General features: G+C 40.4%; 1 protein-coding gene and 1 long non-coding RNA gene across 5 annotated transcripts in view; one reads left to right on the top strand and one right to left on the bottom strand.

Moving 5' to 3' along the window:
- Positions 1 to 1,568: 1,568 nt before the first annotated feature.
- Positions 1,569 to 24,729, top strand: LOC138987647 (uncharacterized). Its single transcript, XR_011464042.1, has 3 exons — positions 1,569 to 1,723; positions 1,818 to 1,953; positions 23,710 to 24,729. It is a non-coding gene; the product is annotated as an uncharacterized lncRNA (long non-coding RNA).
- The window catches only part of HEPACAM2 (HEPACAM family member 2), a 61,299-nt gene continuing 52,490 nt past the window's right edge, over positions 16,012 to 24,820 (bottom strand). For 3 of the 4 annotated variants that reach the window (XM_070369847.1, XM_070369844.1, XM_005902806.3), the window contains 4 exons: positions 24,738 to 24,811; positions 20,994 to 21,103; positions 18,058 to 18,152; positions 16,012 to 16,644 (listed from right to left, as the gene is read on the bottom strand). In XM_070369847.1, the coding sequence (XP_070225948.1) occupies positions 16,613 to 16,644; positions 18,058 to 18,152; positions 20,994 to 21,103; positions 24,738 to 24,811 (311 nt within the window). In that variant the 3' untranslated portion in view covers positions 16,012 to 16,612. Of the gene's footprint in view, positions 16,645 to 18,057; positions 18,153 to 20,989; positions 21,104 to 24,737; positions 24,812 to 24,820 lie in introns of those variants that run through there. The other variant, XM_070369845.1, reaches the window with a different exon arrangement.

The raw sequence follows: 24,820 nt of genomic DNA, 5'->3' as shown, positions 1-24,820 counted from the left end.
AAAAATTTAATAATACCTGGTGTTGGGGATGATATGGGGAAATAAGCTAGCTCATAATACTAAAGATAGAAATGTAAATGAGAATAATCGAGAGAAATTCAGCAGTATCTATGAAAACTATAAACATTCAAAAACAAAAGAAAAGTTTGAAGACAAAACACAGGAGAATATGAAAGTAGGCAAAAATTTCTTAAGCAGGATATGAAAAGGGCTAATGATAAAGAAAAAACTGATAAATTAAACTATATATATTACATACATATTATAAAAATTAAGATTAAGCAACTGGAATGCTCATATACTGATTATGGGAGTGTAAATGTATATATCCACCTTGGAAAACTGTTGGATTTTGTCTACTCAACCCGAACATTCTAGGTACATCCAAGAAAGAAGAATGCATGTGTCCAGCAAAACACACGTACAAGAATGTTTGCAGCAGCTTTATTTATACGTGTCCACTATGCTGATAACATCTTGCCAATTGGACTCAGGGTGCAGGAAATACTCTGGATTCCTTAGTAAGAGAAACACATACCAGACAGCAAAGATACATGGTACAAATTCAGGGGTCTGTCACACAGATGAAGTTTTTAGGGATCTCATGGTCTGGGAAGGAAGAAAGAGCTCTGTAGGAGATGGTGCAAGCTGCTCTGCTTTTCAGCCCATGTGGCCTGGCAGAGCCCAAGATACTGGGGTGTCCTCTGTGGATGGAGTCTCTCAAAAGGCCTAATATTAGAGGCACGTTGCAGATTTTCCAGGATTCTTGTAACAGCAGGACTTTCTGGCGGAGAACTACTTATGTTTGAAAAAAAGGAAGCCCTAGAAGAGACTGAGTGCCTGACCACAGGATATCAAGTAACTGACTATGTGGCTGAGTTTCACAACACAAGCTACATGTGATCAGATTCGATGAGTCTTGAGGTCAAGCTGGGCAACACACAAATGCTAGACTGGCCCCTTCAGATCCCATCTCAGTAGGTCCAGAGGTCACACAAGCAACCACATAAAAGGTGTATCAGTCTCAGAACAGGACTAGAATTCCACATCATCTGTCTCAGTTGCACTGTTGCCTCTCCCTGAAATTATACTTATGATATCAAGGGAATTCCTCATGACTGATAGAGAGAAAAGCAGGAATTAAGGTTTGGTTCACAGATGAGTCAGCTCGGAATATCAGCGCTAACTGAAAATGGACTTTGCTGTGCTACAGCCACACTCAACAGTAACCTTGAGTGAAGGGAAATCTGTCCAGTGGGTCATTCTGTGGAGGGGAAATGATCTGAAGTATGGACATTTGTGGATCCTTTGAACAGTGGCAGGTGGTTTAGACAGCTGTTCAGGATTTTGAGGAAGAGGCATATGGACAAATCTTCGGGAGTGCTCACAAGCTGTGTGCACCCTTTCGTCTTCTGTTATGCCTAGACAGCACCCACTGAAGGGGGGGCAGTAGACAACCGCCCTGTCTGGCCAGATGGGCGACTCATCCTGTAGACGCTACTGCCTCTGTTCCCAACCACCTCAGTGCTTGCACAACAGCTCCTCAGACGAGCTGGCCATAACGGCTTTCGAGACTATTCAGGTATCAAATAGCAAGGACTCCCTCTCACAAAACTGGACCTAGTTCTTGTCCCTGCATGTTGACCTGACTGCCCGCAGCATGGGCCAGTGCTGAACCTTCAGTGTGACGCCATCCTTCAAGGGTACTAGCCAGGCACTAGTGGTAGGTTGATTATATCAGATCCCTTCCACCCTCTACCAGTTTCTTCTTACTGGGGTTGATACCCACTCTGTGTTGTGTTTGTCTTCCTTCCTAGAGCGTCTCTGGAATCCAGACCATCTGAGCGATTAGAGAATGTATGGTTTACTTGCATGGGATTTCACATGAAAATACATCACACTCAGCGGATCCATTTTATAGCAAATGAAGATTTATTGTCCTGGAAGGATCTGGTAAGTCCTGACTCAACAATATCTTAGCCTAGTGATCTTGGCCAAGTCATTCAATCTCTTTGTCTCAGTTTCTCCATCTCTTAAGATGAGGATGACAGGGATCCTGTTAAGATCATGTGAGATGAAACAATATGTGATAAAGCCTTTTAGATGCCATCTGGTGTAGCGTTAAGAAGGAATTCTGGATGTGCAGCTGTAGCTTTCAGGTATATCTTTAGAGAGAAGGGGTATTACTTGTTACAGGGTTTCCCATCTGGTAAGGGAAAGAAATGTGCCTCCAGCAGCAACTGTGGCCCTGAGACTCTGGGGTTGCTTCTAGTGTTTGGGAGCAGATTCCAGATGGAGGCAGCTTTTTGCTTTCTTTTCTCAGGCAACTTTCATGTATAGTAATCATTCCAAGCTGGTGTGTTCCTTTCATTTTTTTCCAAACACTTGGACCCTGTTCAGTTTGTGGTTTTTTTTTCCCCCCCAAAAGCACTATGTTGGAGGTTGTCTCTTTCTGGTATAAACTTTCCTAGAGATTCAAGACTTTTCAAGCTTGAAACTGATTGCCCAGGTCATAAGCCCATGAGAATCAGTGTTCCTAGTTGAAGTTCTGCTTAATCCAGGATGCACAGCAAGTGGGATTTCTGAGGGACCTGTCTTGTAAAGGGTAGAGTCTGTGAGCACCAGGGGTTTCTGAGTGACCTAAGAGTTGTGTTTCTCAGAGTCTGGAAGCTCTTTAAATATTCAAACATCGACCCATTTTTCTTGAGTTTTCCTTGAACATATTGAGCCAGAAAGTGTTTGGTTAGGTATGTACTTTGGGCTTCTCTGGTGGTTCAGAGGTTAAAAAAAATCTGCCTGGAAAGCGGGAGACACAGGAGACATGGGTTCAATCCCTGGGTCAGGAAGATCCCATGGAGGAGGAAATGGCAACCCATTCCTGTATTCTTGTTGGGGAAATCACATGGACAGAGGAGCCTGGCAGGCTACAGTCCATGGGGTCACAAAAGAGTTGAACACGACTTAGTGACTAAACAACAACAGCCACCAAAAGTACCAGCCATTTTAGCTTTAATATTCCGAAAAGTTCCATTTTCCTGTGTCAGACTTCAAAGGACAGTGCAGACTATTCAGAATTTAAAGCTAGATGGCATCAGGTCAAATCATTAAAAAAAATTACCCTGCTGTGGACTCAAGGATTTCTAGGAGTTGGATGGGAGAAGATAGAGAGGGTTTGGAGGAAAGCGCCTCCTGAGATAATCTCAGGAGGGAGAGTGAAGGACACAGGAAAGCTCCCTCCTACTCTCTGGGACAGTGTGAGTAGGGCTCAGGGCATGAGGGCTGATAGCCAGGAAAGAATAGGCTGTGGCCCCCTAAGGATCGTAATTTCAAGAGTTGTGAAGTGAGCAGGCAAAGAGTTCCACTGTGCCAGCACTGAGGTGACTTGGTAAAGTAAGAGGTGACGTTGGGGGATCAGTTTATATTGCCCACTCTTCAAGACCATTCCCTCCAGTGAGCTATGAGGAAATCCCACGGACCCTTCTCCAGCTAACCTAGAGTCACCCGTGCAAAGAGCAGGCCACAGGTAATCGCCCAGTCACAGTGCATAAGGCAGGGGCAGGATCAGTCTCTCTGGGAGGCTGGGCCTGCTCAGGGGACTGGGGGGACACTGTCTCATAAGCAGGAAGCCACCAGGAATCGAACTAAGACAACTAGCCCAGGACTCCATCAGCGACAACTTCATCACCAGGTGGGAGTCCGGACGCGGGTGGGATCAACTGAAAGTCTGCCAAAGTGCTAATGGTAAGCTGGTGAAGAAACAGATGGAGAGAATAAATTCACTTAAAAAATTCACAAACTGAGATTACAAAACAAACAAAGCAGCTAATGTCAAACAGACAACAAAATTAATTATAAATTCATTCCCCCCCAAATAATTAGACTTCTGATAAACATGTTTAGGGTTATCAAAGAGACATGAAGAGATATTATCCACAAATAAAATAAGAAACTATGAAAAATTTAGAAGTTAAATAAGAAAATATAGAGAAGAGTGAACTGAAAATCTTAGAAATTATACATATACACACACATATATATACATATAAATATATACATAAATATTATACATATATACTTTTGTTTTATGTGTATGTTGCATATATTATATACAATACATGTTATACATGTAATATATTACATATGTATATTCATCTTATATGTCTATATGCATATAGTCAATAAGAATGGTAAAATCTGATTATAGTAAAATAAGTTGTGTGTTGAAAGATACTTCTGAGGAATGTACCTACATTAAGCATAAAGAAAAAAATAAAAATATATGAAAGAACAATTAAAATATATAGTGAAGAGTTTGAGAGACTTCAACAAATGTCTGATGGCTGTTTCAAAAAAAGTGAAGAGAGAAAATAATATTTACTGTGATAATGACAGATAGTTTTCAGAACTGAAAAAAGCTTGAATTCTTTGATTTAAAAAAGAGAAAAATAACAAATAAAAACAAAAGAAATAAAAATAAATCTATAGCTAGGTATGGAGAAGGCAATGGCACCCCACTCCAGTACTCTTGCCTGGAGAATCCCAGGGACGGGGGAGCCTGGTGGGCGGCCGTCTATGGGGTGGCACAGAGTCGGACACGACTGAAGCGACTTAGCAGCAGCAGCAGTATAGCTAGGTATAGCATGTGTGCATGCATGCTCAGCTGCTTCTGTCTTGTCTCATCATTTCTTAAACATGGATTACTGATTTTGTTGTTGTTCAGTCACTAAGTCATGTCTCACTCTTTGTGACCCCATGGACTTCAGGATGCCAGGCTCCTCTCTTCCACTATTTCCCTGAGTTTGCTCAGATTCATTCCACCGAGTCCGTGATGCTATCTAACCATCTCATCCTCTGTTGTCCCCTTACCCTTTTGCCTTCAATCTTTCCCAGCATCAGTGTCTTTTCCAACGAGCTAGCTCTTCAGGTAGCCAAAAGTATTGGAGCTTCACTTTCAGCATCAGTCTTTCCAATATTCAGGGTTGATTTCCTTTAGGATTGACTGGTTTAAAGAGTCTAAACTGGATTAAAGAGTATAAACATTTTAAAATCTCCTAATGAATATTGGGAGATTTGCCCTCCAGAAAGATATTCTATTCATTTAGTGAAACCCAGAGGGCAAAATATAGTAGAATGATAAATACTCTAATTTAAAATCAGATTACTGTTCATAATGCATAGGTTTTATACTTTAACCTAACACTTCTAATTTGGAACCATAGGTGGCACTAACAGATCAAGGAATGGAGCCACTTTCAGAATCCCAGGTTGGAAAGGATTTGTATGGACATCTCAGCCACCCACAAGCTATAAACAATTCTAGAAAAATAATCCTTCCTGTTCTTAACTTACCTATAAATCAACTTGTTTGGACATTCTAACTTATAGTATTAACTGTCATATTTGAGACTGTGTAACAATGCAAGCCTCTTGGCATTTATCTTGTCTAGTCTGTGGACTAGGCCTCAGCATGCCATTTGCAAACTGTTCCTAAAAAGACCAATTGTCTCTGCAGAAGCTTTCATTCTTCTGTTACCATAGCTTTGTTTTCTCCAAAAAGAAAACATATAGTAAAGTGAAAGAAAGTCAAAGTATTAGTTGCTCTGTCATGTCTCTTTGTAAACCCCATGCACTGTAGACCACCAGGCTCCTTTGTTCATTGAATTCTCCAGGCAAGAATACTGGAGTGGGTTGCCATTTCCTTCTCCAGGGGATCTTCCCAACACAGGGATTGAACCCACGTCTTCTGCATTATAGGTGGATTCTTTACCACCTGAGCCACCCAGGAAGTCATAAACTGGGAAAAGAAATAGGCACCCAAGTCCAGGAAGCAAGGAAAAATGACTCTCCAATGTTGTCAAGAGTTCTGAGCTTCAGTCTCAAAGGATTGGATTATTATTGGAAACAGTTGCCTCCTAACCATGGTGTCTTCATTAAATATACAGAGCATGCTGCTGCTGCTAAGTCACTTCAGTCGTGTCCAACTCTGTGAGACCCCGTAGACAGCAGCCCACCAGGCTCCACCGTCTCTGGGATTCTCCAGGGAAGAACAGTAGAGTGGGTTGCCATTTCCTTCTCCAATACATGAAAGTGAAAATTGAAAGTGAAGTCGCTCAGTCCTGTCCGACTCTTAGTGACCCCATGGACTGCAGCCTACCAGGCTCCTCCATCCATGGGATTTTCCAGGCAAGAGTACTGGAGTGGGGAGCCATTGCCTTCTCCATACAAAGCATAGGTAATCCTATTCATTACAATTTGAAACCATGTATTGTATGTCTTTTAAAGTGCATATAATGGAATGGATGCCACAGGGGACACTCAGCAGAACTGGTTATCATGGGGGTGTGGTCTCTGAAGTTGCCACCACCTATGACAACTGATTTTTGTAGAATTTAAGGGATTGACTGTTTTGAAGCTTCAGAAAGCCTCTGCCATAAACCTAAAGTGGAATTCTGCTTCAGGGAAGAAACAATCTGCCGGTTTACGCCCATTGTGTGGCGAGCAAAAGAGCTGTCATCTCCCCTAGGAGTATATTCAAATGAGAAAGTTCTCAGACACAAACAAAAACCAAATGAATACTGTCAGCTATCCATATATGAGGGTTCTGCATCCTGAATCCAACCAATCATAGATTTAAAACACTAAAGAAAAAAATTCCAGAAAGTTCCCCAAAGCAAAACTTCAATTTGCCTTGCAGACAACTATTTACACAGCACTAACATTGCATTTACAACTATTTACAAACATTTATGTTTTGTTAGGTATTATAAGTCATCTAAAGAAGATTTACAGTATAGGGGAGGAACTGAGGTGGATGAACCTAAGCCTGGCATACACAGTGAAGTAAATCAGAAGGAGAAAAACAAATATCGTGTATTAACACATGTATATACAGTCGCAGAGTCGGACATGACTGAGCGATTGAACTGAACTGAACTGATACGGAATCAAGACTGCTAGGAGAAAAATCAATAACCTCGGATATGCAGATGACACCACCCTTATGGCAGAAAGTGATGAGGAACGAAAGAGCCTCTTGAACAAAGTGGAGTAAAAAAGCTGGTTTAAAACTCAACATTCAAAAAACGAAGAGCATGGCATCTGGTCCAATCACTTCATGGCAAATAGATGGGGAAACAATGGAAACAGTGACAGACTGTATTTTCTTTTTTATTTTATTTTTTAACTTTACAATATTGTATTGGTTTTGCCATATATCGACATGAATCTACCACAGGTATACACGTGTTCCTCATCCTGAACCCTCCTCCCTCCTCCCTCCCCATACCATCCCTCTGGGCCGTCCCAGTGCACCAGCCCCAAGCATCCAGTATCATGCATCAAACCTGGACTGGTGACTCGTTTCATGTATGATATTATACATGTTTCAATGCCATTCTCCAAAATCATCCCACCTTCTCCCTCTCCCACAGAGTCCAAAAGACTGTTCTATACATCTGTGTCTCTTTTGCTGTCTTGTATACAGGGTTATTGTTACCATCTTTCTAAATTCCATATATATGCATTATTATACTGTATTGGTGTTTTTCTATCTGGCTTACTTCACTCTGTATAATAGGCTCCAGTTTCATCCACCTCATTAGAACTAATTCAAATGTATTCTTTTTAATGGCTGAGTAATACTCCATTGTGTATATGTACCACAGCTTTCTTATCCATTCACCTGCTGATGGACATCTAGGTTGCTTCCATGTCCTGGCTATTATAAACAGTGCTGCGATGAATATTGGGGTACACGTGTCTCTTTCCCTTCTGGTTTCCTCAGTGTGTATGCCCAGCAGTGGGATTGCTGGATCATAAGGCAGTTCTATTTCCAGTTTTTTAAGGAATCTCCACACTGTTCTCCATAGTGGCTGTACTAGTTTGCATTCCCACCAACAATTGTAAGAGGGTTCCCTTTTCTCCACACCCTCTCCAGCATTTATTGCTTGTAGACTTTTGGATCGCAGCTATTCTGACTGGCGTGAAATGGTACCTCATTGTGGTTTTGATCTGCATTTCTCTGATAATGAGTGATGTTGAGCATCTTTTCATGTGTTTGTTAGCCATCTGGATGTCTTCTTAGGAGAAATGTCTATTTAGTTCTTTGGCCCATTTTTTGATTGGGTCATTTATTTTTCTGGAATTGAGCTGTAGGAGTTGCTTGTATATTTTTGAGATTAGTTGTCAGTTGCTTCATTTGCTATTATTTTCTCCCATTCTGAAGGCTGTCTTTTCACCTTGCTTATAGTTTCCTTTGTTGTGCAGAAGCTTTTAAGTTTAATTAGGTCCCATTTGTTTATTTTTGCTTTTATTTCCAATATTCTGGGAGGTGGGTCATAGAGGATCCTGCTGTGATATATGTTGGAGACTGTTTTGCCTATGTTCTCCTCTAGGAGTTCTCCTCTAGTTTCTGGTCTTACATTTAGATCTTTAATCCATTTTGAGTTTATTTTTGTGTATGGTGTTAGCAAGTGTTCTAGTTTCATTCTTTTACAAGTGGTTGACCAGTTTTCCCAGCACCACTTGTTAAAGAGATTGTCTTTTCTCCATTGTATATTCTTGCCTCCTTTGTCAAAGATAAGGTTTCCATAGGTGCATGGATTTATCTCTGGGCTTTCTATTTTGTTCCATTGAATGTTATACTTTAATTTAGTAATTTAACTGAATTAACTGTTACTGAATAGGTTACCATAATACCTATTTTAACATTGAACAAATCTAACCACCTATTGGACATTAATGTAAAATCCTGACATAGAATTTGATTTAAAACTTCTCAAAATAAATTCATTAAAGCAAGTTCCCTGTGAAAATATGTAAGAATGAAAGCTAGCATAATAGCAGGTGCAGTCTTTACATTTTATTAACCATAGAAGATACTTTTTTTAATGAGTCTAATAGAGACATTAACTGTGCAAAAGCTGATGAGATTTACAGTCTTAAATACAAGCACCAATACAGAAACATATGTGTCAGTTCAGTTCAGTTCAGTCGCTCAGTCGTGTCCGACTCTTTGTGACCCCATGAATAGCAGCACGCCAGGCCCCTCTGTCCATCACCAACTCTCGGAGTTCAACCAAACTCATGTCCACTGAGTCGGTGATGCCATCCAGCCATCTCATCCTCTGTCGTCCCCTTCTCCTCCTGCCCCCAATCCCTCCCAGCATCAGAGTCTTTTCCAATGAGTCAACTCTTCACTTGAAGTGGCCAAAGTACTGGAGTTTCAGCTTTAGCATCAGTCCTTCAAATGAACACCCAGGACTGATCTCCTTTAGGATGGACTGGTTGGATCTCCTTGCAGTCCAAGGGACTCACTCACTCTCAAGAGTCTTCTCTAACACCACAGCTCAAAAGCATCGATTCTTCTGCACTCAGCTTTCTTCACAGTCCAACTTTCATATCCATACATGACAACTGAAAAAACCATAGCCTTGACTAGATGGACCTTTGTTGGCAAAGTAATGTCTCTGCTTTTGAATATGCTATCTAGGTTGGTCATAACTTTCCTTCTAAGGAATAAGTGTCTTTTAATTTCATGGCTGCAATCACAATCTGCAGTGATTTTGGAGCCCAAAAAAATAAAGTATAACACTGTTTCCCCATCTATTTCCCATGAATTGATGGGACCAGATGCCATGATCTTAGTTTTCTGAATGGTGAGCTTTAAGCCAACTTTTTCACTCTCCTCTTTCACTTTCATCAAGAGGCTTTCTAGTTCCTCTTCACTTTCTGCTATAAGGGTGGTGTCATCTGCATATCTAAAAGTCCGTTAATTCTACACTTAAGAGGATAATTTCTTTATGTAAGCACAATCTCATTTATGAATTACCATGATAGGTAGTTTAGGATCCATCTACATTATGCTTATAACTGCGTGCTGCTGCTGCTAAGTCGCTTCAGTCGTGTCTGACTCTATGCGACCCCATGGACTGCAGCCTACCGGGTTCCTCTGTCCATGGGATTTTCCAGGCAAGAGTACTAAGACTGTATTTTCTTGGGCTCCAAAATCACTGCAGAGGGTGACTGAAGCCATGAAATTAAAAGACACCTGCTCCTTGCAAGAAAAGCTATGTCCAACCTAGATGGCATATGAAAAAGCAGAGACATTACTTTGCCAACAAAGGTCCATCTAGTCAAGGCTATGGTTTTTCCAGTGGTCATGTATGGATGTGAGAGTGGACCATAAAGAAAGCTGAGTGCTAAAGAATTGATGCTTTTGAACTGTAGTGTTGGAGAAGACTTTTGAGAGTCCCCTGGACTACAAGAGCTCAAACCAGTCAATTGTAAAGGAAATCAGTCCTGAATAATCACTGCAAGGACTGATGCTGAAGCTGAAGCCGCAATACTTTGGCCACCTGATGTGAAGAAGTGACTCATTGGAAAAGACCCTGATGCTGGGAAAGATTGAAGGCAGGAGGAGAAGGGGACGACAGAAGATGAGATGGTTGGATGGCATCACTGACTTGATGACATGAGCCTAAGCAAGCTCCGGGAGTTGGTGATGGAGAGGGAAGCCTGGCATGCTGCAGTCCATGGGGTCACAGAGTCGGACATGACTGAGTGACTGAACTGAACTGATATGGAACCTAGAAAAATGGTGCCGATGAACCTATTTGCAGGGCATGAATAGAGATATAGACGTAGAGACTGGGCTTGAGGACGCAGTGGGGGAAGGAGAGGGTGGGACGAACAGAGAGTAGCAGATACCTCGTGGGAAGCTGCTATGTTACACAGGGAGCCCAGCCTGGCGCTCTGTGACGACCTAGAGGGGTAGGAAGGGGGCGGGGTGAGAGGGAGGTTCAAGAGGGAAGGGATATATGTACCTGTAAAGCTGATTCATGTTGTTGTACAGCAGAAATGAACACGACATTGTAAAGCACTTATCCTCCAATTAAAAAAAAATTTAATGCAATTCTGTAAAGCAATAATCCTTCAATTAAAAAATAAATAAAAAATGTATAGGGGAATATTGTGTAGGCTATGCACAAAACACATTTTATATAAGTGACTTGAGCAAGTCTTTTAACTTTCTTAGTATTTGTTCTTTCATCTATAAAGCAGCCATGCTTTTTTCTAGCCCACAAGGTTCTTGGGAAGATCTATGTGGGTAATAGCTGTAAAAGTATTTGTAAACTTCAAGGTTAACATGATAATTCCATTAAGAAGTGTATCTGGTAAATGAGAAGAAAGGAGAGCATCACTGTTACATCCAAGTGCTGTGTCTTATTTCCGTGTACTCATTAGAAAGAAATCTCTGTTTTCTTACTGCCTTATGAAACTAAAACAAACACATTCATATATATTTGAACATGAACTTTAGAAGAATATATAAAAATGACATATAAGTTCACAGGGATGATAGAAGCATACAGAAGCAGAAAAATTACAAGTTTCTGAAAATCAGTTAAATCTTTAATAACATATAGTGAACTATATGCCATGCACTGTGCTATCAGACAATTTTATTAAACAGAGCTTTCTAGGGCGTGTGGTTTTGTAAAATTCAGGCATCACATGAACCTTCTTGGAGTGTATGTGTGCAGTTCACGTTAACTGAAATTGTCTTATTAATATGGAAGTTCTCAAATGTCAGAAAAACAAGGAAAATTGTTTTATTCATAAGGTTTTAATTTTTTTGCTTAAAAGAGTATCAGTAGGATATACTCTTTCAAAATAATAAGCAGGAGGAATATGATTCTCTTCCAAGTTAGAAGCAGGAATATAAAGTTAAAAATTTTAACAACAGCCATGATTATGTTTAGTAATAAGGAAAGAACTTTAGGCTGTTTTCTAAAGATTAATTTGTTAATTAGGTGAACATCTGGGTTGGTTCATCACTTCCCTTGATTAATTTATGAGATTTCATCCCCATTAACTGAAAAAGCAGTGAGTCATCCGATGTTACACACCAGTGACAGCAAAAGTTAATTGGATTCTAGATCCTTTCACATTTCTCCCTTTAGCAATTCCTTGTCGCTTTGAGTGGAACCACGCGCTCAGAGGGTCTGTGTGTTTTTGCGTGTGTGAGAGATACAAAAGTGAGAAGAATTACAAGTGATTGAAAAGTGAGTTTCAAAAAGATAAGAATATGTGCTTATATTTCCCTTGGTTGTGGCAAGAAAATCTGGAGGGATACACAGAAACAGCCAAACCAAAACCCAAAACCAAACACTAATAAAAAAAGTTTTCTTAATGCATACTGTTTATAGGATTTTGATTTGTGAATCATGGAAATGTATAATTACCTATTTAAGAAAAGGCTGTTTAATGTTATATTTAAAATTCATAACCAATAAGGACCTACTGTATAGCACAGGAATTCTGCTCAATGTTATGTGGCAACCTGGATGGGAGAGGAGTTTGGGGACAAATCGATACATGTATAGGTATGGCTGAGTCCCTTCACTGCTCACTTGGAACCATCACAACATTGTTAATCAGCTATTAAAAAATAAAAAATAAAAATGAAATAAGCTACAAGATATATTGTACATCACAGGGAATATAGCCAATATTTTATAACTATCAGTGGAATACAATCTTTAAAATTGTGAATCACTCTGTTGTACACCTAGAACTTACAATATTGTACATCCATTATACCTCAATAAAAAATTGTCATTTTGAAGCAAAAAAGAAAAAGGCTGTTTAAGACTGTCTATGTTTTAAAGTGTCCCAAAGTTTGATCTATGAACAGGAACACAGAGATGCAGCAGTAGCTTATTGTAGTTAGAATCTTGGTGTTGGAGAAGACTCTTGAGAGTCCCTTGGACTACAAGAGATCAAACCAGTCAATTGTAAAGGAAATCAGTCTTGAATATTCATTGGAAGGACGAATGTTCAAGCTGAAGCTCCAATACTTCAGCCACCTGATGAGAAGAACTGACTCATTGGAAAAGACCCTGATGCTGGGAAAGACTGAAGGCAGGGGGAGAAGGGAACAACGGAGGATGAGATGGTGGTTGGATGGCATCACCGACTCGATGGACATGAGCTTGAGCAAACTCTGGGAGATGCTGATGGACAGGGAGGCCTGGCGTGCTGCAGTCCATGGGGTCGCAAAGAGCCAGACTTGATTGAGTGACAGAACTGAATTCCAAGTGAGAAGAAACATGGTCTCAGGAAGGAAGAGCATTCAAGCTTGAGAAAGGAGGAGAGAGGCGGATGGACCTGGGGTGACTGGGTGGCTGGGAAAGCTGATCTGCTCTCTCCTAGCCCTACAATAAGACTGCAACCTTTCTTCAGCTCTGACAACTACAGATTGCATTTGGTTTAGAGGCCCCTCCTTAGACGTCGTCCTGTATATGCCACATGATCTCAGGGATATAAAACTATTCTCAGATGAAGGGGAATTCATCATACTAGTTATTAACCTCATTTCTTTTTTCACATTGCCTTTGTAAACTCTCATTTTTCTTTCATCCTGTTTTCTTTATCACCTTTATTTTGAGGGGTATATTTTATCGTTATATTATGCATTTATATGAGCTACCATAAATCCTTTCTGGAACTGGAGGGAGTAGGAATAAATGTGTGCATGACTAACCTGAGAAAATTCTAACAGGTTATTTTTCTGGGAGTGAAATTAGAAGTGTTTTCATATTTATTTTTTCCAGATTTATTGAGATATAATTGACATATAACATCGTGTACGTCTAAGGTGTGGTGATTTGGTACATGTATATATTGTAAAATAATTACCACAATAAGGTTAGTTAACAAACACATCCACCACCTCACATAATTACATTTTTTTCTTTTGTCATGAGAACGTTTCTGGTCTACTCTCTACAGGTGATTTTAATTGCTTTATGGTTAGCCTTCTGCATTTCCAAGTCTAGATACACTTTTAACAATGGGCATAGATTCCTTTTTTAATTACATAATACTTTTTTTAACCAAATGTAGAAGAAAATATTTGTGGTAGAACTGATGGACTTTTCTAGCAGAAAAATATATAAGGCTGGTAGAGAAAAAAGAGCAGGAAAGAATGAGTAAGTTGTAGGACTTAGTTTTCCTTTCACCATGTGCTTCTACAAAAATATAAGAGGTATAGTATAAATACAGTGGTTTATTCGAAATGCATTTTAAAAAGAAATGCTATTGTTTTTATTCTTCTTAAAATTTTTGTTTTTTATTGCAGTTAATTTACAATATTGTTAGTTTGAGGTGTACAACGAAGTGATTTTTTTTCAGTTTCTTTTCCCTTTTAGGTTATTACAAAATATTGAGTAGAGTTCCCTGTGCTATATAGTAGGTCCTTGTTGGTTATCTATTTTATATATAGTAGTATATATATGGAGAAGGCAATGGCACCCCACTACAGTACTCTTGCCTGGAAAATCCCATGGATGGAGGAGCCTGGTGGGCTGCAGTCCATGGGGTCGCTAAGAGTCGGACACGACTGAGCGACTTCATTTCCACTTTTCACTTTCATGCATTGGAGAAGGAAATGGCAACCCACTCCAGTGTTCTTGCCTGGAGAATCCCAGGGACGGGGGAACCTGGTGGGCTGCCGTCTATGGGATCGCACAGAGTCAGACCCGACTGAAGCGACTTAGTAGCAGCAGCAGCAGCAGCAGCAGAGTATATATGTTACTCCCAAACTCTTAATTTAGTCCTCCCCTCCCTTTCCTTTTAGGTAACCATAAGTTTGTTCTCTATGCCTGTAGGTCTATTTATGTTTTGTAAATTAGTTCATTTATATCATTTTTTTGATTCTATGTATAAGCAATATCGAATGATATTTGTCTTTCTCTGGCTTACTTCACTTAGAATGATAATCTCTAGGTTCATCCATGTTGCTGCAAATGACATTATTTCATTCTTTTTTCGTGGTCATCTAATATTCCATTGTATATAACTACTCCATCTTCTCTATCCATTCATCTGCTGATGGACATTCAGGTGCTTCTGTGTCTTGCCTATTGTATACGGTACTGCAATGAACATTGGGGTGCATGTATCTTTCAGAATTAGCATTTTCTCCAGATATAAGCCCAAGTGTGGTTATGCTGGGTCATACTGTAGCTCTATTTTTAGTTTTTTATGGAACCTCCATATTGTTCTTCATAATGGCTACAGCAATTTTCACTCCCACCAACAGCGTAGGAGTGTTCCTTTTTCTCCACATCCTCTCCAACATTTATTATTTATATATGTTTTAATGATGGCCATTCTGATCTTTGTGAGGTAATACTTCATCATAGTTTTGATTTGCAGGAAATGCTCTTCTTTTCTTTCTTTTGTATAAAATAATAGGCCATGAGACATAGCTTGAAGTCGGAAAATTTTGTCATAGTTCTTTTTTAATAGTTGGAAGGTGAATCACTGCATGGACTTCATGTCACTGATGTCATTTTAAATTCCCCAGTGCTGTATATTTAGACTGCTTCTGCCTTTATTTAGCCAGAATGAAATCCTAAAGAGTGGCACTGGCAGGTCAGAGTATCTGTAGCCAAAGTCAATGGATATAAACATTTGTCTTTCATCTTCAAGATCTACAAGGCTTGGATGACTGCTCCGACCCCACTCCCCAGGCCTCACTGTGCCCTGCAGCTATCTGTGCTGCTCTGCAGACCTGCTTCTCTCTGGGCCGCGACCACCTTTCCTAAGCAGGGTTTCTACAACAGAACTCTTGGTAGTTTTATCTGGTAACTTTTATCTAGCAGTCTTGCCTAGTGCTAACTGGTATCTGAATCAGTTGTTTCATTTGGGAGTTATAAAACGGTGTTTTTAAATTCTACCATTTGGTTTATGTTTTGTTTTTTTTTAATACAGCAATATACAAGGAGAATTCACAATGCAATAAAGTAAAAATTTCAAGCCTGAAAAGTAAATAGCCATGTGAGAGCAAGAGTCTTTTTTGGGTAGCTCTCCATGATGCACAGTGGGGAAAAGGGATCAAAAAAATCTAATTCTATAATGTGAATTTATGTAAGATTTTTACTCTACAAGACAAAGAATCAAGGCTATATACAAGCAAAAGCATAATAATTTATTTGAATCCACTGTTCCTTGAACAAAAGTAAAAATCAGACTTTAATAAGTCATTTCCTTCAGTGTTTTACAAGTCTTTTAAAAAACGCCATTGGTGACTGACAACCTAGGAGAAGGCACACTCTTGCTTTTGTGACAATCATCTTTATTATTCCATGGTACAAATAGCAAGAAGGAAATTTGGGAATGAAAATTTGAAAGTGTAGTAATTTAAAATTTAATAAAGCCTGCTTAAGATTTTACAAATAAAAGTTTCCACACTTGTAGGTTAGATATGATACTGTCGGTGCTGAGGAAAGGGAAAGTATAGATTAGAACTAATTGAGCTTTGTAGGAAACATGATACAAAAAAGGTAATTGGAAAGTCCCGTCCTTTTCTGTCTTCTGTCGGCACGATAAAGAATGTCCAGTGGGAACTCCTGCCCCACCACGCTCCTCTGCAGCACAGTGCATTGTGGGTATGCCGGAAAACCTGCAGTCAGACTCTTATAAATGCCTTTATTCTGTGTTAAAAGGACCAGCGAGTAAGAGGCATCTGGCTTGATTTCTCCACTGATTCCAGATGAATATACATTTCCACCGCTTTCCTCAAAACGTGCGTTCCTTATTTCGCTTAAATGCACTGCTTTGCCCGTGAATGCTTACCTAGTGAAGAGACATGCAAAATGTTCTACAGATTTCCAGGTCTACAGGTTGAAGAACCCTAAATTCGTTCATTCCCTTCTACAACTGCAAATAATGAGAGCTTTGAAGTAGTTCAAGAAAATTACATTTATAAGTCAATAAGTATAAAGAGTAAGCCATCACTCAATTCTGTAGATAATTTCTTTTTGAAACTAAAAGGTTGACTTACGTGAATGTCCTATGAGCAAGTTGGGTTTAAAGCAAACTGTGCCAAGAGTGTTTAATGAGGTCGACAGACAGCATTTAAATAAATGCAGCCATGAATTCAATAAACAAATGACCGAGTACTAGAATATGAACACAGGCCAACTTACCAATTTGTTAAACACCAGTTCAGTTAGGTGATAGACACGTGTAGTAATGAAAACAACACTGCTAGAATAATAGTCCAAGAGCCAAAGGAAAAGTATTTTGGCTGTGTTTCTATCTCAGAACCAACTGTCAAACAGAGGTAAAGAAAGCAGTAAATTACAGTTCTTTACTCCAAGCTGGGAATGCTGGAGATTCACTACCTGTAATACTGCATTATTCATGAAATGGATCTCTGAATTTAATTGGATCTAGAGAATAAAACCATAGATCATAAGGAAAGAAAAATGATTTATTCATTTCCTTTCCCTAAACATAGGGAATGTTTATTCTATTGAGGAATACTTGTTCTACTAAGGATTACTGATCTTCAGTTAAAACAAGCGAAGAGGAGCCCACTAAGCTATGAAACCTTTAAAAGACTATGTCTTATATTTAATCTCTATCCCTAGTACATAGTTAATGACCTGGAAATGTTTGTGGTTTGACTATAAAAAAATACAAGTGAAAAACAGTTTCTGATGAAATAAAAAAAATTCTACCTGCTTGTTTTTTAAAATTTAGAATAGGTAGCCACATCTGTATTCAAGGAAAACAACAGTTTAAAAAAAATGTTGGCTCCCCTTTAGGATGAGCTGGAAGAGAAAAAGAGGAGAAAATATTTAAAAGCGATACTAGAGAGGAGGGAGACAGCCTTACAGAGAAGGAGATAGAAAGAGAAGGCAGATTCAGAGAGGGAAGACATCTCAGGATGGAGGTCAAGACAAAGACACACAAAGGGAACGTCCTCAGAAGACGGGGAGGAATTAAAAAAAATAAATAAATAAAATAAAATCACTAAAAAGAAAAAAAAAAAAAAAAAGAAGACGGGGAGGAATGAGGTGAGAAGAGAAAGGCCAAGGAGACGGGGAGTGGGTGAAGAGGAAAAGTTAAAATTTTACATAACCTCCTTCTCCTTCGGCCTCTGTAACTCAGCTTGCCCCTTGCAAAGTCGAGATCAGTAGGTCACTTAGTCTCAGAAAGTGGGAACTTGAAATACTAGGAACTGGAGTTTATCTCACTCACCCTTGTCCTGCTCTTTGCAACGGCCCAGCTCCTGCAGACCTGCTTCATCAGGCCTGTCCAGGCAGGCATCCTCCTCCCCATCTTGGCTGCTGCTCCTGTGCACAAAACCCCTTCGTTTAAACCACCTATTAGCGGCTAGTGTTGCCCACTACAGTCTGTCTATAAAAACTCTGTAATCCCTTTGTTCAGGGCTCGGAGCTTAGAGTGTTACCTCCTCTGGGCCTGCTGGTGTGATAAACCTGAGTTCTCTAGCTCTCCAAGCCTGGTGCTTGGTTTCTCGAGTACTGGTTTCTGCAACATTGGAAGCACTGGGGCTGGGAGTGTGTGTGTGTGTGTGGGAGTCTTGAGTGCACTGCCCCTGCAAGGAGCATGTCCTCAACAGCAGTTAAATAGTCCTTGATGAGCTTGAAAAAGAGCTTTTCTGCTGTATTTTCAACCTTCAAAGTGTATTTCTGAAATAAAATTTTATACTCTCAAGAAATTCTAGCGATATTGTTCATGTCTGAAAGCAGTCTAATTTCAGAGGATGATTTTTTTTTAATTTGAGGAGTCATTTTTTTTTTCAGTGAATCATTTTATTTGGTGTTCTGATATGACAGCTGCCACACTCCACAGTTGAAAATCAATATTTATTTCATTATTTAGAGACTTAAAAGATAAATCTCAAGTCTTCCTTTGGTTTGTTTGCAGGCTAACTGTCAAAATATAGAATAAAGGACATATAGAAAAACAAATGAATTTAAATAGGGCAAAATTTTTGCTTGGAAACCATTTTAAAATTAGGAAGCAGATAAAATCTTAAAATTAGGAGGAAGATCATACTCTCAAAATTCTATATATTCCTTATTTTTAACAAAGAAAAATATCCCTTCATTTTCTATTCCAGACAGTAAAGAGGGTTAGGTATCATTTTAGAGAGGTTTTGTTTAACTGTCCTGGAATAACATTCCACTATGGTGTCCTACCGGAGAAGGCAATGGCACCCCACTCCAGTACTCTTGCCTGGAAAATTCCATGGACGGAGGAGCCTGGTGGGCTGCAGTCCATGGGGTCGCTAAGAGTCGGACATGACTGAGAGACTTCCCTTTCACTTTTCTCTTTCATGTGTTGGAGAAGGAAATGGCAACCTACTCCAGTGTTCTTGCCTGGAGAATCCCAGGGACGGGGGAGCCTGGTGGGCTGCCGTCTATGGGGTCACACAGAGTGGAACACGACTGAGGCGACTTAGCAGCAGCAGCAGCATGGTGTCCTGTAAGATTAATAACATAATGCTACAAAGCAATTTTCTTTTCTTTCCAAACTCGAAGCTCCCAGCTCTGTCAGGGTCTGCTCCTGGTCACCTGACTCCCTTTTCTCCAGGCTCCTTGAGACAAGAAGGATGCACTGATGGGGTCCTCTGAGGTGCACCTGTCACTTCTTCAGCCCTTAACTGAATGCACAGGCCCCCCGGGCTGGGTCTCCTCCCTGGAAGACCGTTTCCCAGGCATTCATCTGCTGCTGCTGCTGCTGCTGCTGCTAAGTCACGTCAGTCGTGTCCGACTCTGTGAGACACCATGGACAGCAGCCCGCCAGGCTCCCCCATCCCTGGGATTCTCCAGGCAAGAACACTGGAGTGGGTTGCCATTTCCTTCTCCAGTGCATGAAACTGAAGAGTGAAAGTGAAGTCACTCAGTTGTGTCCGACTCTTAGCGACCCCATGGTCTGCAGCTCACCAGGCTCCTCTGTCCATGGGATTTTCCAGGCAAGAGTACTGGAGTGGGGTCATCCACTGCTGGCTGCTATTTTTGGTATTTACCCAGAGGTGTGCACGAATTACTTTGCTAGAACTGTTTTCTTTTGCCAAAGGGGAAGTTCCTGTGTATGGTTATTGATGTTCTTTTCAAAGTCAATAAATGACAAATAAAGAAATGATGGACGATGATTCGTGGCAGTTATGCCTGAAGGCAGTTACAGCCCTCAAAAAAAGGAAGTTCATTTCATTATTCCAAAAGGCTGTTGGCATTAGTTTTTCCACCTATGGGAAGGGAAGGTGACTGCCTGGTGCCAGCCCCCAGGTTAACTGGATGAGCAGTTTCCGGGCTTTTCTTGGAGTGAGCCCAGTCCTTCACATGGTGGTTCCGTTCACTTGAGAGTAGACTGCTTTGAATCTGTGAGAGGTGGGCATTTGATGGGGACAGTGTTGGGCACATTTTGCAGGGTTTTTTTTTTTTCCCCTGGTCCTATTTGTAGTGATCCGCCTAACAATGTAGGAGATGCAAGAGACATGGGTTCGATCCCTGGGTCAGGAAGATCCCCTGGAGGGTGAAATGGTACCCCACTCCAGTATTCTTGCCTGGAAAATTCCATGGACAGAGGAGCCTGGTGGGCTACAGTCCACGGAGTCACAGAGTCGGACACGGCTGAGCGACTGAACATGAACACACCCTTTGTAGTGATACTGCCTCTAAAACCACTACGTGTGTGCTTAGTCGCTGAAGTCGTGTCTGACTCTCTGCGGCCCCCATGGACTGTATGTAGCCTGCAATTCTCTGTGCATGGGATTATCCAGGCAAGAATACTGGAGTGGGTTGCCATTTCCTCTTCTAAAAACCCTACAGCCACTGGAAAATCAGCAAGATAACCAAGATGGCTTGAGAACTGGCCTAACGACCTCTTTCTTCTCCAGAAGTGGATTCATTTGGGGAAATGTTAGATTCTAGAGCTCTGGGTCTGGTCCACTGGCCCAAGTACTTGGCCCCAGAAGATACTTGTATGTTTGCCTGTTTTATTTCTTAGAGCTATTTTCAGGTGGGACAGTGTGTCCACATGTACGGGAGCCATAATTTCTGTTTTTAATGTATTTTTTCTTCTGAACCTTTCAGTAAACTCTGGGGACAGCAGGGGCTGAATCCTGAGCCCTCTCAATGTAGCATCATCAAAAGCAAGTTCGTACTTACTCTGGATGATCTTGCTGTTGGGCAGGGATGTGCTGAATAACTTCATAAATTGTGCTGTGCAAATCTTGCCCTGGTACACCATCAGAGGCTGGAACAGATCTCGCTGGCATCTAGAAAAATAGGGCACATTAAAAAAATTGGCAGACTAGCAAATGGAATTTCCACTATGCTACACGGCTGGAAACAACTGGAAGAGGTGATGACGAGAGAATTGGAACTGTTTAACTTCCCTTCATGGCCTTGCCGGTGGCTCAGTGCTAAAGAATCCACCTGCCAATGCAGAAGATGTGAGTTTGATCCCTGGGTAGGGAGGATCCCCTGGAGGAGGGCATGGCAATGCATTCCAGTATTCTTGTCTGGGAAAACCCATAAACAGAGAAGCCTGATGGGCTACAGTCCATGGGGTGGCAAAAGAGTCGGATACGGCTTAGCGACTAAAGAATAACAACTTTCCTTCAATATCTGTTTCCTCCTTGCTAAAGTTCCTTGCACTTACCCTATGGTAGTTTGTGCAGTGGCACAGAAGAGGAATAGCTGGGCAAACTATCACTTTTTCCCTCCATTTAAGCAAAAAGCTGGCAGTACTGTAAAGGAAGTGTAATAGAAAGAAAAGAAAACAACAAAAGGGAAGATATCAGGATAGCTTAGAATTAAAGAGCATATATCACTATCCTTTATATTATACCTCAGTCTTAGCTTTTTGATACTAATTGAAAATCATGTGTGCAAAGGTGGTTTAGGAAAAAGAATAATGAATAGCCGGAAGCCCTTATCATGTGGCAAGTTAGTAAAGACAGTACCAAGAAATACAGAACATACAAGGGAAGATGGTTTGGTTTGAATGCAGTAATGGGCTTTAAAAGTAAAGACATAAAATGGAATACTGGATGCTTTTATACAATAAAATAAAACATACTATAAAAGCTTGTTAATTTAAAAAAATAAAGGCTTGGATGAATGTGGAAAGTATAATAGCATATGCTTGGTTAAGATCAACATGCATTTTATTATTGCAAGTGGCATTTTTGTTTCATTAACTCGTTTCTTATACTTGATGCTGTTATTCTTATAAATACTGCTTTCTTAGTCCTTAGCTAAAGTCTGGCTCCCCTCCTCGTCCCAACTCACCCTATGTTCATTGTACTTGTGGTCGCTTTCAGTCCTTTGTATTTATATAGTCCTACCTGTAGAGGACTCTGCACTATACAGATGATCTGAAGAGTCCTTTATTTCATCCCCATTTGACTTGCCAGATCACTTTGGAACGTCTTAGCTTCAGGTTTTTCTGGAAACTTCCTATTTCCATTCTACTTGTTACAGCTTTCACAACAGTCCTAGGCTATGTGATTCGATTCATACCATCAATTTTGTGTCTAGGGAACTTTGGTTCAGAGTCTGGACTTAAGATCAACTCTTGATTTTCTTTGGTATAGGGGTTTTCAGGGGCTATGAGAAAAGCAATCTACAGGACTCTCTGCTGTTGGGCGGTTAAGACTTTGCCTACCAATACAGTGAGTGCAGGTTCTATTCCTGGTGAGGGGCTAAGATCACACATGCCTCCTGGCCAAAAATCCAAAATGTAAAACAGAAGCAATATTGTAACAAATTCAATAAACACTTTAAAAATGGTCCACATCAAAAAAAAGTCTTTAAAAAATTTTTTAAAAAGCAATCTATATAGAAAATGACTAACTTACTTACCTAACCTAATACTAGAGCTGTTAGCAAGTAATAAATTTGTTCATTCCATGCCATTGCTTTCTGTACAACTCCCCAAAAGAAGTGCTAAATGGACAATGAAAGGTATAGCAAATAGACAGAGAAGGAGTATTCATCATTTCATGTATCACGAGAAACTAAAAGATGGATTCTGATTTTTGAAAACTCATAAAGTTAGTAATTCATTCCCCTTCTTAACTTCAGTTTTGAGATCTTGGTAATGTTATTATTATTCCTTTCTCAAAGCCATTGCACTCAGCTGCTAATCTTCACACGATTCTGGCTGCTTCTAACATGGATCCTTTTCCCCCTCCTTCTTGGGTTGTTCGTGTTGGTTTCTCACTTCTTCCCAAAGCACCTGGAACTGCCAATGAAAGCCTCCAGCTGATTCCTCAGGAGTTTTCATCTCTGAAGATGGGTATGGTTCCAAATCGAGTTATTCCACTTACGACAGATTCCCCGGTGGCTCAGATGGTAAAAAATCTGCTTGCAATGCCGGAGACCTGGGTTTGATCCCTGAGTTGGGAACATCCCCTGGAGAAGGGAATGGCTACCCACTCCAGTATTCCTGCCTGGAGAATCCCATGGACAGAGGAGCCTGGTGGGCTACAGTCCATGGGGTCACAAAGAGTTGGACATGCCTAGGTGGCTAACACTTTCACTTTTCTCGTATGTAATCAAGCATTCATTTCTTGGCCTTAGGTTCTTTAGAACTGTAGCATTTTGAGTAGAGATCCTCTCAATACAATCTTAAAACTGAGTAGTGGTTAATTGCAAGAATAAATTTAAAGTTTCTTACATAGAACTCACCCCTTTCCAATGCATCCCTAGGAATAAAATATAACTTCAAAATTCATTTCCCGGTCTTATCAGGCTTCAGTTTCCTGCTTCTCCATTTAAAAGACATGCCTGAGAGGGGTGCTTGCTGTCATGATGAGGAGCTGTCTCTGAAATAACTGATCCACCAAATTATTTATTTTTGTCTTTTTGGTTGTAGAAGTGAATGGTGAGCCTATCCTGCCTGAGATGGAACAGGACACACAGACTTTGCAATGCCGTTTTGCCCTTTACCAGTGATGACGTGGATGCTGGTGCTATGACTCACCCACAAGAGGATGAAATTCCATCATTCCCCTGCCATTACTCACTGGCATTTGAGAAATAAAGCCTGTGGCCAGGTAACTTGCTGGATGAACCTCAGAACCTTAGAATTCTCCGAACAAGTGAGACAACCAATCCCAAATGGCAAATAGTTTTTAAAAATGGAAATGAAAATGCCCAAGAGGCAAGTAGTTCATTTCAGGGGCCCCTTTCTTAGGTGAACTATCACAGGGGAATAAGGAAACAGGAAAGATCAATTGTATATAAATCTATAAAAATGTTAATGAGCCGATTAGCTCAGAGAAACATTCTATTTGTCTCTTAAACAAAATTGATTGCTTCAAAGACCTTGTCTGTGCAGACTGAAAAAAAAAGCTTCAACTGTATAAAAGTTCTCTTGCACCTTCAGAAAAAAATAAAAATATGTACCTGCATATTTTGGGTTTCTACACTACCTTTCTTCTGAAGAACATAAAGTACCTGTATAATCAATTGTCTCTGCAATGTCCTCAGGAGATATGAGGGGGAATTAAAGGGGAAACTAAATGACAGAGAGAGTCAGTGAAGAGACAGTCCACTTATCAAAGTGATGCAGAATGATTTAAACCAGGGTCTCTCCGTCCCTCTTTTATTCAATTCTTTTGACCTTCAACCGAGCTAATTCTCTCTCCACTGAGCTTACCAGGTAAAGAATGCTTATGAATTCGTGTAATTTCCTTATTTGTGTTAGCCTTTTTGATAGAGGCTTAGAAAGACACTTTAGCTCCCCAGATTCGGCACCGTCATTCCTTATAGAGTGAGTCAATACGGCTGAGGGTAGCGCAGCCATTGGACTGCAGCGCCCCCATGTTCAAAGGAAGGCTGCTTACACCTCTGCTGAAGCAGAATGCTACTGCTAGGATAAGCAGCCTCTAGAAAACCAACCCTGGCAACACCAGAAGCATCTGGAAAAGCAACAAATTCGTATATTCCAAAGTCATCCAGCGCATCCTCGTGGCCTGAAATGG

Source organism: Bos mutus, chromosome 4 (assembly GCF_027580195.1).
Source record: "Bos mutus isolate GX-2022 chromosome 4, NWIPB_WYAK_1.1, whole genome shotgun sequence".
Taxonomy (NCBI): domain Eukaryota; kingdom Metazoa; phylum Chordata; class Mammalia; order Artiodactyla; family Bovidae; genus Bos; species Bos mutus.
This window is presented reverse-complemented; position numbering and strand designations above follow the sequence as displayed.